At 39.6% G+C, this 18,760-nt stretch overlaps 1 protein-coding gene across 6 annotated transcripts in view; it reads right to left on the bottom strand.

The window, feature by feature from the left end:
* ASXL1 (ASXL transcriptional regulator 1) overlaps nucleotides 1–18,760 on the bottom strand; it is a 66,962-nt gene that overhangs the window by 40,232 nt on the left and 7,970 nt on the right. For all 6 annotated transcript variants that reach the window (XR_011248238.1, XR_011248237.1, XM_069548315.1 and 3 more), the window contains exon 3: nucleotides 17,724–17,832. Coding sequence is in view for 4 of the 6 variants with exons in the window: in XM_069548315.1 (XP_069404416.1) it covers nucleotides 17,724–17,832 (109 nt within the window). In the remaining 2 variants the exon portion in view is untranslated. The remainder of the gene's footprint in view (nucleotides 1–17,723; nucleotides 17,833–18,760) is intronic.

Raw genomic sequence — 18,760 nt, 5'->3', positions numbered from 1 at the left:
ATTCACATTGTCAGCATCCAAACAGAACTACTAGATAGGCCAAGAAGCAGGAAAATGTGACTCATAAGCAGAAGAGTCAACAGCAAAAGACCCAGAAATGACAGAGATGGAATTAGTAGATAAAGACTTAAAACAGCTACTTTTAATGCATGCACTATGATCAAGGGTTAAAAGCATGAACACAATAAGAAAAAATGAAGATATAAAATAGAGGAATTTCTAAAGATGAAAAGTACATTATTTGCAATGAAAAATTAACTTGATCAGATTAAAAACAGATTAGATAGTGCAGGAAAAAAGACCAGTGATAACAGAATATATTCAAAATGAAGCCCAGGGGAAAAAAAAAAAGGACTAGCAAAAATTAACATAGCATCAGTTGTCTGTAGTATAATATAAAGCGACCAGATACCTATGTCACCCCAGAAAAAATAGGATAACGAGAAAAAAATTAAACAATGGCTGAAAATATTTCAAATTTGACCCACAGACTTGAGAAGTTCACCACTGCAGCCCATAAGCAAACTGTCAAAACCTATACTACAGAGAAAAATCTCCAAACCTGCAACATTAAAAAAAAAAGAGGAACACATGTAAGAATTACCACAAACTTTTCATCAGAAACTGTGGAAACCAGAAAACAAAGGATGGACATCTTTAAAATGCTGAGGGGGTGGGGAAAAAAAAAAAAAACACCTTTCAATGTGTCTCAATAAACTAGTCTTTAAGGCAAAATGAAGACCGTGAGCTGAGAGAATCTGTAACAGCAGATCTGCACGGCAGAACTGTTAAAAGTCCTTCAGAAGGAAGGAGAATAGTAACAAACGGAGACCTGGACTTCCACAAAGAAACGAAGAACACTAAAAACAGCAAATGTGTGGGTAAAATAAGACTTCCCCTCATGTTAAACGTTCTCTAAAAGAATTGTTTAATGCAAAAGTAACAATGCTCTGTGAAGTGTATAACCTATGGAGAAGCAGAATGTATGAAAAGAATAGCATAGGGCTTCCCTGGTGGCTCAGCAGTAAAGAAGGTGCCTGCCATTGGAGGAGACAGCGATCTATCTGATCCCTGGTCCAGAAAGATCTCATATGCCAGGGAACAACTAAACTTGTGCCCTAGAGCCAGGGAGCCACAACTACTGTGTCCAGTACCGCAACTCCTGAAGCCTGCACACTTAGAGCGCACACTCTGCAAGCAGAGAAGCCACTGCATTGAAAAGCCTGCACACAACTAGAGAAAAGGCCTGCACAGCAAGGAGGACCCAGCACAGCCAAAAATAAATAAAATCCTACACATACACACACACACATATACAAAAAGAATAAACTTAGGGCTGTTTCATGCTGGTGTTTGGCAGAAACCAATGTGACACTATAAACCAATTATGCTTCAATTAAACAGCACAAAGGCTAGGAGGAAGTAAATGGAAGCATCATGAGGATCCTTCATTTTATGTGAAACGTGTAATACTATTCAAAGGTAGTCAATGTAAAATTAAAGGTGCATTTTGTTAACAATAAAGCAACATCTGAAGAAAAAAAAACAGATAACAGTTAATAAGCTGTGATGATAAAAGGAATATTAAAAACACTCAACCCAGGGTTAAGCAGGGGGGGATAAATTAGGAACCTGGAGTTAACAAACACACACTGCTATATATAAAATGAACAAGGATCTATTGTATAGCACAGGGAACTATATTCAATATCTTGTAATAACCTATAATGGAAAAGAATCTGAAAAAGAATAGATAGATATATACGTATATGTATACCTGAATCATTTACTATAAACCTGAAACACTGTAAATCAACTATTCTTCAATAAAAAAATTTTAATAAATAAATGTCTCAAAGAAACATGAAACTAAAAATACTCGTTCAAAAGGCAGGAAAAGAAAAATAGAAATTCAACAGAAAAAGAGAAAATGAACAACTAGATGGAAGACTTAATCCAACCTTATCAGTAATTACACTAAACGTACATGGTTCAAGCATCCTAATTAAAATGTAGGAATTATTAGACTGGTTAAAAATAAATAAGAGCCCAACTAGAAATATGAAGAAACTTAAAAGATATAGATAGGTTAACAGCAAAAGAATGGAAAAAATATGCCATGCAAAAACTAATGATAAGAGAGCTGGATGCGCTGTATCCAGTAACAAAATAATTTCAGGGAAAAAATAATATTGCTGGGACATAGGGAAGAAAAAGTTTTACTAAGCAACGATAAACTTGAATGTAAGGTTATATAGTCACTTTGGAAAACAGGTTGGCTGTTTCTTAGTAAACAGGAATTATAACTCAGCAACTCTGCTGCTGCTAAGTCATTTCAGTCGTGTCCGACTCTGTGCGACCCCATAGATGGCAGCTCACCAGGCTCCCCCGTCCCTGGGATTCTCCAGGCAAGAACACTGGAGCGGGTTGCCATTTCCTTCTCCAATGCATGAAAGTGAAAAGTGGAAGCGAAGTCGCTCAGTCGTGTCCGACTCAGCGACCCCATGGATAGCAGCCCACCAGGCTTCTCCATGGGATTTTCCAGGCAAGAGTACTGGAGTGGCGTGCCGTATCTACCCAAGAGGAATTAAAACGTTTATCCACAAAGACTTGTATACAAATATTCATAGTACTACTCTTAACAGTCCAGACAAGAAAATAATCCAAATGTCCCGGGGGAGTGGGGGAGAGGGAGACTCAAGGAGGGGAGATATATATATATATATATATTGGCATTGATGTACGGCAGAGACCACCACAACACTGAAAAGCAATTATCCTCCAATTTAAAAAACAGTACAAACTACTGAGTTGGCCAAAAAATTCATTCAGGTTTTTCAAATGATATTAGAGGAACCTGAACAAACTTTTTGGCCAATTCAGTATCATGTGTAAAATAAGCTACAAGGATATATTGCGCAACACAGGGAATGCAGCCAGGATTTTGTAACATCTACAAATGGAATAGATTTCAAAAACTGTGAATTACTATACTGTACACCTTCAACATATAACATTGTACAGCAACTATGTGTCAATAAAAAATCTTAAATTGTTTAAATAAAAACAAAATATTGGTTCTTAAAATAATCCAAATGTCTATCAGCGAAGGCATGGATAAGTAAAACATGGTAGATCCATACAACAGGATATTATTCAGCAATAAAAAGGAACAAACTATTGCTACAGTGTCAAACTCTATGTATACTATGTTTTCTCTTGCACATACATACCAATGATAATTAAGTGTGTTTAATTTACTAATCAGGCACAGTGATTAACAACAACAATAATAAAGAGAACTGTAATAAAAGTTATGTAGATGTAGTCTCTATCTCAAAATTACCTTATCAGACTGCACTCACCCTGCTTGTGACAACGTGAGATGAAGGCAGGTGAACGGTGCAGGCACTGTGACGGAGTGGTAGGCTACAAGAGGAAGACCGTCTGCTTCGGGCAACCCTACATTACTGAGCCGTGACGGCATCAATGGTTGGATGCCAGGAGCACACAGTGTCGGTGGCTGGGGATCCCGGGTGGGAGGGCACAGGACGGCTCAAGATTTCACACTATTCAGACCAGTGTGCAATTTAACATTTATGAATTGTTGACTTCTGGAATTTTTCATTTAATATTTCAGACTGCAGTTGACCACCAGTTACTGAAACCACAGAAAGTGAAACCCTGGATAAGGGGGGACTATACTATACATTAACCCACTCCAGTGTTCTTGCCTGGAGAATCCCAGGGACGGGGGAGCCTGGTGGGCTGCCGACTATGGGGTCACACAGAGTCGGACACAACTGGAGCAACTTAGCAGCAGCAGCAGCATACTATACATTACAAGATGGCTAAGTCTCAAACACCTCACACTAAGCGAAGGAAGCCAGACTTGAAGGGCCTCATAATGTATAAGCCCATTTATATGACATTCCAGAAAAGGCAGAACTTCAAGGATAAAAAACAAATCAATGGCTGGGCAGGAGCTGAGGTGGGAAGAAGTGACTACCAAAAAGCATGTGGGGAAAAAAAGCATGGGAGAATTCTAGGGTGATGAAATTGCTCTGTATCTTAATGATGGTGGCAAATACACATATCTATGTGTCTGCCAAAACTCAAAGGACTATAACCTGAAAAGGGTGAATTTTACTGTCCATAAATGTAAAAGTGAATTTTCAGAGGAGGGAGAAGCACGTTAGCACCAACATTTACTGGAGCAACCACATTCAAACCACGTAAGGCTTACCTTTAAATAGCACTATTAAAATGCCAAAGAAAATGTCAAAACAAATGTGAACTAAAAAAAAATTTCAAATCAATTTTTTCTGAAACTCACAGAACTGTACAGTAGTACATCAAAATGAGTGAATTCTACTGTATGTAAGTGATGTCATAATTTAAAAACAGGGGAAAATAAACTGTTTTACCTCTACAAGGCGTAGGGCAACAGGAATTCTCATATACTATGAAAGGAATGCAAATTCATACAATTACTTTGAAAAACCGCTGTACTACCTAGTAATGATGATCAGGTGTAAGACCGACTAGTCAGCCCCATTCCCAGCAATGCACACACCCTGCAGAAGCCACCACACACAGATGCCAAGAGATGTACAGGTATAATCAGTGCTGCGGTGTCTGTTACAGCGAGAACCAACAACAACCCAACTACACATCAAAAGCAGAATGGACAAAGAAATCATGGAGTATTCAAACCCTAAGACAGCACACAGCAGAAAATATGACGTATTTCAACTAAATGCACCAACACAGATCAAGCTCAAAATGGTAAGTGCAGAAACAGCAGGTCTGAGAAAGACACATACAGTTTGATTCCATTCACATAAAGGTATTTTTAAAAGGCATGTTCTACAATACATACACATGTGGATAAACCTGGAAATAAAGGAAGGCAGTGATCAATAGGAAAATGAGAACCGTGGTTATCTTACAGGGATAGAGACGCATCTGAGCAGAGGCTTCAAAGAGTACAGAGGACGTTCTGTTCCTGAGCTGGCTAGTGGATACAGGAGTGTGCAGTTTATTTCTTAGTTATTGTTATTTAAAATAACACTCAACTTGCATATATTCTCTTTTGCATAATTTATACATTTCACAATCTTAAAAAGTAAAAACATGTTCTCAAAGTAAGATACATCATGTCCAGTAGGTTTCATAGGCAAATTTTACAAAAAAGAAAACTGTCTTAAAGACACTACTGCAAAGAATCAAGACAGGGAAAACAGCACAGCTTGTTTTGATGCCAAAACAGGGCAAGGTTTATACCAAAATATCAAACGTAGATAGGTCACTCGTGAACACAGATGTAAATCCTAAATAAACTATTCATACTCTAAACCAACAATGTGGTATTTAAAAGAAAACCATGTCAAAACGACATTTATCCTAAGAATACAAGGATGCTTGAATACTGGAAAAAAAATATACTGACATAATTCACTGTATTACCAAATTAAAAGAAATAAACTATGATTCATTTACTCACACAAATACTTATTGAGTACCTACCTTTTTCCTAGGGGCTGAAGAAACAACATTAACTAAAATTAAAATTCTTCCCTAGTGGACTGGTTCCAGTCAAAGGGGACAGGAAAGAACAACAAACAACGTGGATATAATGTAGTATATCAGGCAGTGATAAATACCAAGAGAAGAAAATCTAAGGCAACAGGGAGACTGGGAGAGCTACGTGGTGTGAGGAGGTCAGGGTACAATTTGAGCAGACTGGAAGGAGGTGTGGAAGCCAGCCATGAGGGTGTCTGGGGAGAGAAGCATTTCAGACAGCTGAAGCGAAGGGGCAAAATCCCCGAGATGGACACTGGCAGCATGTTTACGGATCACCAAGGAAGCCCCCGTGTTTATCAACCAGAATGAGTGAAAGGGGACAGAGCAAGAGTAAGAGAGATGGGAGTGAGGGAGGCAGATGGTGAAAGGGCACTGCAAGCAACTCAAAGGATTTCGGCCTTTACCCCGAGTGAAGGGGGGCTGGGGGGCCGAGCACTGGAGGAATGACACAATCTGACATGACCTTTTGAATAAAATTCCTGGCTCCAGTGCTGAGGAGGGTGGGAAGAGTGAGGTATGGAGACCAGTTAGGAAGCTACTACAACAATCTAGGAGAAAGATGATGGTGACTTAAACCAGAATGGTGGTGGGGGAATGGTAAGATGGGGTATATCCTGAAACTTAAGCCAATAGGATTTATTGATGATTACATGTGCCATGGAGAAAAAAGAAAGTTCAAAGAGAACTCCAAAGTTTCTACCTAAGCAACTAAAAAGATGGAATTCTCACTAACTGACGTATTCAAGGTAAGGGTGAAACGGGTGTGAAGTGGGAAAATCATGACTATTCAGTCCGCATCAGGAGATAAGACACCCTTCCTCCAACACCAAGCATCTAAGTGACCACCACTACCCCTGCGGAAGACAAGTGAAGCCGCAAAACCACAACGCCCTGAAATCTGCCACCAGCATTTAAAACCCTGACTCTCAAGAAGAGGTGGAGAAGGCAATGGTACCCTACTCCAGTACTCTTGCCTGGAAAATCCCATGGATGGAGAAGCCTGGTAGGCTGCAGTCCATGGGGTCGCTGAGGGTCAGACACAACTAAACGACTTCACTTTGACTTTTCACTTTCGTGCATTGGAGAAGGAAATGGCAGGCATTTCCTTCCTTCATTCTCTTCTTGCCCGGAGAATCCCAGGGACGGGGGAGCCTGGTGGGCTGCCGTCTATGGGGTCGCACAGAGTCGGACACGACTGAAGTGACTTAGCAGCAGCAAGAAGAGGGGCTCCGCGAAAAATCACCAGACATCCGAATAACACATGTGGAGCGAAAGAAAAGACCCACACTACAGTATATAATCATGGAAATCAGAGAAAGGCAGCAGACAAAAAGAAGGGGGGCGCATACACAGTGTTAGGGATCAATATGTCACTAGATCTCAAGAGTAACACTGGACGCTATTACTTTTTTTCTTTTCTGAGAAAACAAAGCTTACACTTCGGAGGTTTTCAAACACTCCATTCCATGAAAAAAAGATCCTGATAAACATTCTGTACCACATATTTCAGTTTTAATACTGACAATTACTATTCTCAATCAATTTAACTGTTTGGCAAAGAGAACTGCTACCAATCAAATCAGAACAACCTCTATGTGTTTTTCCACTGCATTTGTCTAACAACCCTACTATGATAGGTACTGAGGATATAACCCAGAACAAAATAAAACAGATTCTCTGCCCCTAGGGCCTAGTCAGGAGAAACACATTGAACAATCACCCAAATAATTATAATTATAAGCTTACAAGTGAAAAGTTCAGGGCACAACAGGAAAACCCAATTTAGAGAAGGCTCCTCTGAGGACCTGACAATTAAGTTAAGACCCACTTAGTTGAGCCAGGCAACAGTGGAGAGAAGAGACTTCCAAATAGAAGACCATAAAACTGAAAACAGCTTACGGAATCACAAGAACTGAAAGAAGGGCAGTGTGGCTGAGCAAAGTTTGAATTTTTTGGTAAACACCATGGGAAACTATTCATTTCAGTTGCTCAGTAATGTCTGAAACTCTTTGCGACTCCATGGACTGCAGCACACCAGGCTTCCCCGTCCATCACCAACTCCCGGAACTTGCTCAAACTCATGTCCATTGAGTTGGTGATGTCATCCAACCATCTCATCCTCTGGCGTCCCCTTCTCCTGCCTTCAATCCTTCCCAGCAACAGGGTCTTTTCCAGTGAGTCTATTCTTCCCATCAGGTAGCCAAAGTATTAAGAGTTTCAGCTTCAACATGAGTCCTTCCAATGAGTATTCAGGACTGATTTCCTTTAGGATGGACTGGTTGGATCTCCTTGTAGTCCAAGGGACTCAAGAGTCTTCTCCAACAGCACAGTTCGAAAGCATCAATTCTTTGGTGCTCAGCTTTCTTTATAGTCCAACTCTCACTTTCATACATGACTACTGGAAAAACCATAGCTTTGACTAGATGGACCTTTGTTGGCAAAGTAACATCTCTGCTTTTTAATATGCTGTCTAGGTTGGTCATAGCTTTTCTTCCAAGAAGCAAGCAGATCACATTGACTACAACCTAATCAAACAGATCACATGGACCACAGCCTTGTCTAACTCAGTGAAACTATGAGCCATGCCGTGTAGGGCCACCCAAGATGGATGGGCCATAGTGGAGAGTTCTGACAAAACATGGTCCACTGGAGAAGGGAATGGCAAACCACTTCAGTATTTTTGCCTTGAGAACCCCCTGAACAGTATAAAAAGGGAAACTATTGCCAGGAGTCAAACAGAAATGTGTCGTGATCAAATGATTTTTTTAAAATAATCTCTTTAGCTGCTTTATGGATTACAAAAGAGGAAACCGGATTCTAAGGAAGCAGGGGAGAGCAAGTAGACAAGGCAGGAGCTATTTCAGTAGCTGGCACACAAGGACAACCTAAAGGTGGCAGTGGAAATGCAGACCAAAAAAAAAACCCCAATTCTAAAAGAAATGTCAGCAGCTAATTTCCTCAAGAAAAGCTGGCATAAAGAGAAGACTAAAATAAAAGGATTACCTGACTGAAAAGGCACACATTTCAAAGCCCATCTACTACACGTGAATCAAAGACGACAGCATCTTCCAGAAGAAAATGGACACCTTTTAGACTCCCTATTCTTCTCCCGCCTCATGTTGCACAAAGAATTTGAAGTTATTCTTCCAGAACTCTGAGAATACATTGCAAACATTTGAGAATCAACTCATTTGGCAGAATATTCTAACCTGTCCTCCATGTGTTAAATACCAGTCTCTCAAATAACCAAAAATGTGACTTCATATCATTTATATCAAGTCCCCTACATACGAGCAAGTTCTGTTCTGAGAGCGCATTTCTATATCCAATTTGTACGTAAGTCCAACAAAGTTAGCCTAGGTACAACTAACACTAGTACAATTTAATACTGTACTGTAACAGATTTAAAATACTTTTCACACAACATAAAAAACAAAAACAATTTTAACTTCACAGTGCCTTGAAAATTATAGTAGCACTGTACAACAGCTGGCACACAGGGGCTGGCATCGAGTGAACAGGCAAAATGAGTTATTGACTGGAAGAGAGAAGGTGGGAGGTGGTAGAGATGAAAGACTCAGCAGTAGGAGATGGAGGGCAAGCTGCAGTTTCATTCATTCATGCCTGATGTTGATGGGATGCACATCGCATCTCTGAAAGTTCACAACTTGAAGATTCATACCAAGGAGACTTCAGTTCAGTTCAGTCACTCTGCAACCCCATGAACCGCAGCACGCCAAGCCTCCCTGTCCATCACCAACTCCTGGAGTTTACCCAAACTCGTGTCCATTGAGTCAGTGATGCCATCCAACCATCTAATCCTCTGTCGGCCCCTTCTCCTCCTGCCCTCAATCCCTCCCAGCATCAGGGTCTTTTCAAATGAATCAGCTCTTCACATGAGGTAGCCAAAGTACTGGAGTTTCAGCTTCAACATCAGTCCTTCCAATGAACACCCAGGACTGATCTCCTTTAGGATGGACTGGTTGGATCTCCTTGCAGTCCATGGGATTCTCATGAGTCTTCTCCAACACCACAGTTTAAAAGCATCAATTCTTCGGTGCTCAGCTTTCTTCACAGTCCAACTCTCACATCTATACATGACCACTGGAAAAACCATAGCCTTGACTAGATGGACCTTTGTGGACAAAGTAATGTCTCTGCTTTTTAATATGCTGTCTAGGTTGGTCATAACTTTTCTTCCAAGGAGTAAGCCTCTTTTAATTTCATGGCTGCAGTCACCATCTGCAGTGATTTTGGAGACCCCAAAAATAAAGTCTGACTCTGTTTCCACTGTTTCCCCATCTATTTCCCATGAAGTGATGGGACCGGATGCCATGATCTTCGTTTTCTGAATGTTAAGCTTTAAGCCAACTTTTTCACTCTCCTCTTTCACTTTCATCAAGAGGCTTTTTAGTTCCTCTTCACTTTCTGCCATAAGGGTGGTGTCATCTGCATATCTGAGGTTATTGATATTTCTCCCGGCAATCTTGATTCCAGCTTGTGCTTCTTCCAGCCCAGAGTTTTTCATGATGTACTCTGTATATAAGTTAAATAAGCAGGGTGACAATATACAGCCTTGACATACTGTACTTAAACTCTCTCAGGCTGTTTCGCCCATTAGTACAGGAATAGGAAAACATATTTGTTTTCAAAAGACCAATGTGTGCAGTATGATGTCTGTCTGGAATATATATGCTCTCAAGCATCAGTTTCCATCTTTTCTACCAGATTTAACTAAACTAGAAGAAGAAGAAACTTCCTTAGACTAAACAAGTTCCTCAAACAATCCCAAATAGTCTGATGTGTAGGACTGAGAAGAGATCAAATGTAGTTTACATACTGGCTGACCAAAAAAGTTTAAGCATTTTTTCACACAGTCCTAAGGAAGGTTAAAGCCTGGACAAGGTCTTCATTTTCCTACAACGCTGGTGCTTTAAAAATCACACTTAAAAAAGTTATCATCCTGCCCACCCCTCTGACCTGCACAAAATCATTCCAGTGGTGGTGCTTTCCAAACCTCTGTTCCCTGGTCTTTACCATTTACCACTTCATTCTTACAGGGCTTGGAACTTCAGGAGGTAGCAGGACAAAGGGCCACTCATCATCTTTTAGGCATCAAACCAGAGTTAGACCAGGGCTCCACTGACAAGCAAGTTCTCTTTTCTCCCTGAGCAAGCTGAATATCTGTCAGACAATAGAATACCCCAGTTTTCAAAGGTGGATCCAGGCAGCCCTTGAGAATTACTCCAATAAGAAAACTTGAGGTGTCAAAACCTCCATCAAAACCAAACTATTACTACCATTAACCACAGCAAATGGTACCACTCTACCAAGAGAGCTATGCAGTACAGAGTGGAAAAGGTTTACAATAAAACAGTCAGCCTCTAGTAAATTCCAAATGCACCACAAAAGAAAAATATCCGGAGCTGACTTAACTGTTCACATAACATAGTCTAGATGCTAGAATGTGAGCACAGAAAGGATCTTCACTGAATTCTGACTCCAGGAGGCTTTCAACAGAGCTTCAGGGTCTGGAAAAGATGTCCTGGGTGCTTGGAGCATAGGATGGGGATAGCAGAGTCCACCAGAGATGCCTGTTTCTACCAGAGCAGTTTCACAATCATCTATACCATGAAGCTCCATTTCATGAGAAAAAAGGTTTTACACCTGAAGTTTTTTAAACAACCAACCTACTTCAACTTCTCAGTGTCGGAGACAAAGCAGTATGAATGGAGATATTCCATAGGGCCTGAGGCACTGTGTTGAAACCCAGACCTCCACTCTAGTCCAGAGCTCTCACTACCACCATATACCACTCATTCCGGTACAGCAAAGAACCACCGCCATCAGAAATGCTGAGATAATTAGTGCAGAGTGCAGAAAAGGAAACCAACTGTCCATAACTAAAGACTACACCTCTAAGGATGTGAAAAGTTACTTGTCCTTAACAATTATAAGAACTTTCAATAAAGAGAATAAAACTAACATTTTGAGAAATATCAAGGAACTCACAAGACGCTTCAAAAAGATGAAGTAACCAAAGGTCTTAAAACCTGAAGAAAAATTATTCTAAAATGGCATAATGAAAAGAAAGTGAGAATCGCTCAGTCATGTCTAACTCTTTGTGACTCCATGGATTAAACAGTCCATGGAATTTTCCAGGCCAGAATATTGGAGCAGATAGCCTTTCCCTTCTCCAGGGGACTGTCCCAACCCAAGGGATCAAACCCAGGTCTCTCACATCACAGGCAGATTCTTTACCAGCTGAGCCACAAGGGAAGCCCAAGAATACTGGAGTGGGTGGCCTACCCCTTCTCCAGAGGATCTTCCCGACGCAGTAATCGAACTGGGGTCTCCTGCATTGCAGGCGGATTCTTTACCAACTGAGCTATAAGAACTCAAACTCAAAACGTGGATTCTTGTGTCAACTAGGCCATATGCATTTGTCACAAGGATACATGGTCATGAAGGATACGTGGTCACTTAAACTGTTAGAAGTTCGGTTTTCTGTTTGCAAAATATAAATAAACTAGATGGTCTCAGAGGCTCTTCCACACTGAAATTCTAGGCTTCTACACATTAAAAAATCATATATTTGATAAAGCTAACACAAATTATAAAAGATACCTAAAAACATCATTACCATTTTATATAAAAGAAGTTTTAAGAAAGATGATCAAAGTTTAAAACTCTAAAAAGATCAACATGATATCTAAAACATACCTAAAATATTTAAACTATAATGGCAGTTTCTGCCTTCAGCAATTGGAGGAAGCAGATTATGGCCATAGCCTGGGAAAGACTTATTTCCAGTGTCAGCAGATTCTTTCACAGATTAATGCAGAACTAACTGCTCTAAAGAGGGCAAGAAAAAAATAGGATTCTAAGAAGTCAACTTGCTGAGAAGGAAAAATAACCCAGAATATGCGTATTCTAGAATAAAACGTAAAACAAAACTAGATTACCAGGAGGACTATCTGGCTTAAGATTTTGATGATGCTATCCTCTATTTTTTATTCAGCCAATACTTATTACATATGTATTATTTGCCAGACAGAGGAGATACCGTGAAAACAAGCCCCTGCACTGATATTCTAGTGGAGGGAGGCTAGAGATAACCAAGTAACCAAACAAACAAGGCAGGACTTTGAAACCACCAAAACGCTGTCAACGCTGTGTAACTAGAATTGGTATTTAGAGAAAGCCTCACTGGGAAGATACTCTTGGACTAACAACCAAATGACAAGAAGTTACTCCAGAGTTTTCTGGACAGAGCGGCTAGCAAGTCTAAGAGCCCTAAGGTGGACACAAGTTTGGGCCTTTTGAGAAACTGAGTGAAGGCCAAGGTGGCTGAAGTATAATAACCAAGGAGAAGGTATCAGGAGAGCAAATCAGAGAAGTAGGCAAGGACCAGGCAGGACAGTGGTTTATGATATGATTTGTGTTTTTAAAAGACCACTTTGCTTGATATGCACCTATCAAAAATCAAAATGGATTCTGGGGCTGCCTTTCGAATGACTCTATAATTTACTGTATCAAAGCCTCCCTGATATTTAATGGTAATGTAAATAGCTCTAGAATTGATGTAATTGTGGAGGTGTACAAGAAAAAATTATTGTAGTTCTATAAATAACACTGTGAAACTGCAAAACTTACCTCCCTCTCTTCCTCCATTTGCTTTTATTTGCAAACTATGAATTTTAATGGATGAATATTTCAAGTGCAGACATCTATTTCTTTTACCAGGAAAATTTTTTTAGTACTTTAAATTTATATATTCTACATATTTGAAAGATTCAGCTAGACTTGTTATTTGAATTAAAGGACCCCTAAGGCTGAGCCCTGCATCACCACGTGAGGTATACTAAGGTCCAAAAAGCCATGACATCTTCACTCGAGCATCATTTCACAATAAAACTTTACAATGTTCAAATGACTGCAGTCATGCCTGACAGTGAGTGCTGGAACGGCCACTCATCAAACCAGATTAACCTCACCAATGACACAGAAGCACCTTGTCACAGAAGGAAAGTTGTTCAGCATGAAACTCCTAAAAACACGGAACACTACAAAGGTGCTCTCACTGGTTTACAAGGATGGGAAATCCCAAGCATAAAAGACAATATAAATCCCATCTCTAACCAGGCAATGATGGACACTGATAGCCAACTTCAGAGAAAGCTTAAGGAAAGCAACTCAAATCAAGAATTCAAAGCATGGACAGATTTCATCTGCCCCATCCATCCCTGAGGACTAGCTCTAAGGCCTATGTATGAAGTGTCAAATGTACCATCACATTACCTAGAACAAATTTTATCAGAGAAGAAATCCTGTGGCAAGCCCCAGAAGACTCTGGCTTATCAGTAAAGCTTTGGTAATCATAGATAAAGCTACACAAACTTTAGAACTGAAAAAAACTCCTATTTTCAACTAAGTAGCAAAATCCCATGCTTTCTGACCTTTATGGTCCTCTAGAAGAGAGTTTCAAGCAGGAGGGAGAAAGAAACCAAACCTTTCTGCACATGCTTGTCCTCAACAATATGGAAAACACTTAGGCAGAAAAAATACCACAGGAGTTCACAGGTGTCACTACAACCTCAAAATGAAAAACAAGAGTATGAGTTAAATAACTTGTGCCTTCCTGTCCCTTATTACAAGCAAGACTCGGAGCAAACTACCTTTAGACAGACACCATACAAAACATCCCATCACTTCCATCTTTCACCGTCGAGTGGCTCTGGGTGACAACCTGGAACAGGGGACATGATGTGGCAGTACCAACGTGAAGGCGTCTGGAAATAACCAAGATTTCCACATGCTTATTAGTCCCTGAAAAATGTACTTAATTCTATAGGGCAACCTACCTGGAGTGTTCAAAAATACCAACGCCATGAAAAACAAAGCAAGGTAAAGGAACTGTCGCACACTAAAGGAGACCGCAGAGACACGGCAACCAAATGGAGTGTATGATTCTCGACTGAATGACTGACTTAAAAAATAAGCCGTGAAGAATATTTTTAAAACCAGAAGAGATGAGAATATAGACTTATATCACATACTACTATGTCGTTAATTTTCTTGACTATAATAATGATACTATGGTTACGCAATATGATGTCCTTGTTCTTAAGACATACATTCTGCGATGTGTAGGGGTGAAATACCAGTACTAGTTTAACACTTTTAAATGGTTCTGGGGAAAAACGCATACGTATGGATAGAGGGATAAAGCAAATGAAGCAAACTTATAGCAATCAGGAAGAAAGCAAGCTGGCTACAGTACTCCAATTTTTCTGTAGGTCTGAAATTTAAAAAAAAAAATATATATATATATATATATATATTTTGAGACAAGAAAGGAAAAAACTGAGCCACCGTGGACTTCAGTCAGCAGACCTCGGTCCTCAGGTGACTGGATGGTAGTCAGCTGGTTCAGATTTTTGGTATCCTTTCTTACCCATTCCCAAATAACAATAAAGTAAATCTCTGCACAATTTCTAGAAGACAGCATGGTGATAATGAGGCAACTAATAAGACTAATCAATGATTCACTCTCAAGAAGCCCAAGGGGGTAGAGGTCGGGGGGAGAATAAGGTGTGTACCTATGTACCAAGACAGCAAACATAATAACTAAACAAATAAGCACCAAAGCCATAAAGAAATTACAATCCAATTTTTTCAAACATTATTTACATAAATTATTATCAGGTTACAAGTAGCAGAATTTACAGGCTACCTTCACTTTCTCTGTTGTATTTTACTTTCTGTTACATTTCCATGTATCACTTTATAATAGGTCAAAATGTTAAGAGACAGCATAGATAATCAGCCAAGCTAAAAATCTACCAAAGCCACAGGAATAAGCATCTTTCATTTTGGCTGTGAGTGAGATGCCAGAGGCAGGTCTATAGATAGTTTCATCAAGATTGTAAGTAGTATCTACTACCAAATGTCAAAAGCAAAGGATAATAATGAAGTACCAGAATGCAGCCATTATTCACTAATTCATTCATTAAATATACACTTATTGACAGTCACTTTGTACATTATCCAAGTGGATAATGAAATGAATAAGATCCACTCTCCACCCTCAAGTATACAGTCTCACTGGGGGAACCAGACATGAACTCAAAAATATTAGGGAGGTGATATACAACTCCAATGAGCAAGCTGCTAGGAAGACTGGGCAACGTAAGGGCAATGCAGGTAAGAGAACGTGCTGAGCACAACGGTCAATGCATCTCAGACATGGGCTGCAGACTAACAGAACACCCCCAAGCTTACGGCAAATTCAAACAACAGAGTTCACTCAGAAAATTAAGATACTGAACTCAGTTCAAATATTTATTAAGCAGAGAATTCTGCAGAGTCAAATTACAAAGACAAATGAAACTCAATTCCTTTCCTTTAGGTGTCCACAGAAATAGGTATTTCTCCTTCCTCTTAAAAGAGAAACATTCCATTAACAAGCACATCTGTAATACATATAATTATAACTATACAAAATTACATATAATTATAATACATAATATATAACAGAAAAATGCCGTTAACAAGCAATTAAGATTAAGGAACCTAAAGGACTATCCTAAAGGCTACCACTTATTAAGGACTGACCGTGTCAGGTGTGCATACATGACCATAAAGAAGGGTTATACATGTCCCAGGTTACAGAGCTAGGCATTGAACTCAGGGCTACCTCTTTCAAGGCTCAGTTTCTGACATTACATTATGCTGCCTTTTGAAGTCTGAAATATTATAAATAAAAATATAGAAAATAGCACAGACGGGGGAACATAAGATACACATGTGTATCTACAGATCAAGATTTATGACCACAGGTTATACAGCTGCTGCTTGTTCAAATCTTCATTTTTAATAAACAAGTCTATCAAAACAAAACTAAAACAACATTTTATGGACTACTGCAATTTATAACTACATTATGGATGATTAGAAGGATTAGCATCAGATTTTCAGCTTCATCCTTCACCATCACAGGTCTGCCGCTGCTGCTGCTAAGTCGCTTTAGTCGTGTCCGACTCTGTGCGACCCCATAGACGGCAGCCCACCAGGCTCCCACATCCCTGGGATTCTCCAGGCAAGAACACTGGAGTGGATTACCAACAGGTCAACTATGTCTAAATTAGGAGTCAGCAAACACCACCACCAAGCCAAATCTAGCACAGTTTGTTTTCATAAATAAAAGTTTTATTGGAACACACCTATGCCCATTCATTTGTGCATTACCTGTGGCTGCTTTCCCACTTCAACAGTAAAGTTGAATAGTTATGATAGAGACAGTGTGGCCCACAAAACCTAAAATATTATCTGGTCCTTCACAGAAAAAAATTTGCCTACTCCTTCACTCTGCTGCTGCTGCTAAGCCGCTTCAGCCGTGTCCGACTCTGTGCGACCCCATAGATGGCAGCCCACCAGGCTCCGCCACCCCTGGGATTCTCCAGGCAAGAACACTGGAGTGGGTTGCCATTTCCTTCTCCAATGCATGAAAAGTGAAAGTGAAGTCACTGAGTCGTGTCCAACTCTCAGCAACCCCATGAACTGCAGACCACCAGGCTCCTCCATCCATGGGATTTTCTAGGCAAGAGTACTGGAGTGCGGTGCCACTGCCTTCTCCATCAGTTCGCTCTACTTAAGCTTTATTGTGAATTCTACCTGATTTCTCTCCAATAGTAATTAGTGTCACTTGTTAAATGCTAACGAGTTTTTTAATTTCCACAAGTATTTTCAAATTTCAGTTATTTTCCATAGAGTAGGTCTTACTCAGCTGTCCAGCAATTTATCCTTCACAACATTATTATAAACAAATTCATAATTAAGCACATTTGCAATTACCCACACACATACTTATCCCTCTATTGCATATAATCTGCAAAGATATAGACAAGGAAAAACATTACAGACACAATAGCTGATATGACTAAATATTTAATAATTCCTAATACCCTGTTCACACTAGATCGTCTCTCAATGTGCCATTTCAGAACAACGGCAGCATCCCTCACCTGCCTATTATAAATGCAAATTTGTGGGCTTCATTCCAGACCTACCAGGTAATCCTTATGAACACTAAAATTTCAAGAACCACTGCACTAAAGGAGAATTTACATGCTTACCTTGAGTGTAAAAAGGCTGATTCGGCCAGGTAGTTTATAAAATAACCCCTCTCCTCCTCTGGAATTGGAATGTAGCATGGCATTAAGACATGCGAGAGGGGATGTCCCACTGTAAAAACATACAAGGATGGAAAAAGGTCATACAAACCAAGATATCTACTTACTCAAAGATCTCTTACACTTCAACTCATTATTAAATCAAGAAGAACAGGAAGAAATATAAAACATCCCATGACAAGAATTCTGTTCTGAAAGTGGCAAAGGAGTAGCACATGAAATTCACATAAATCACACCTAGAGAGCTCTGGGATAACAGGTTATGTGGTATCTCTACTCCACATCTGATGATTCTTGAGTGCCTTTTGCCAATATGAACCAAACTCTCAAGAAATTTAGAAACACTGCACAGATTTTTCAGGAACACTCAGGAGTTTTGGAAAAAAAAAATTACCCAATATTTTTATTTACTCAAAATTTTTTAAATTAAATTTTAATGCTAATTAGAAACAAAACCAGGGTTCCCTAGCCTCTATCTTTCAACCTGCACATCATGCTCAGAAACTGCCACATAACATTTTTAACACAAAGACCAGGCATCAGTGATGCTGTCCTGAGAAAATAAACATACTTTTTTTTTCCAGTTAAATTATTTTTCAATACACACACAAAAGGAATAGCATTTCATTTGCTTTTTCTCAGTTGGGAAGGGGGAAAGATGCATTTTATTTTGTATCTACCCAGGAACAATTCTTTAAATTTGAATTAAAAAAGTCAAACAGACTTAGTATGCAATAATATAATGTTCAACCATTAAACCAAAAACAAAGAGATAGCATCTTAAGTTGTTTCACGGTTCCTGCTACAACAGAAGGTTGCAAAACAATGACAACTCGAGTGAGTTAGAGACTACTTACTCAGTCTCAAAAAGAGACACTGTCAAAAATACAGACAAATGCCCATTATTAACTGAGTTTGGCACTAGCATGTTAGTACTAGGGTTTACCTGTGCACCTTCTTGTCCCTCTCTCCAGCAAGAT

This window comes from Ovis canadensis, chromosome 13, assembly GCF_042477335.2.
Source record: "Ovis canadensis isolate MfBH-ARS-UI-01 breed Bighorn chromosome 13, ARS-UI_OviCan_v2, whole genome shotgun sequence".
NCBI classification, from domain to species: domain Eukaryota; kingdom Metazoa; phylum Chordata; class Mammalia; order Artiodactyla; family Bovidae; genus Ovis; species Ovis canadensis.
This window is presented reverse-complemented; position numbering and strand designations above follow the sequence as displayed.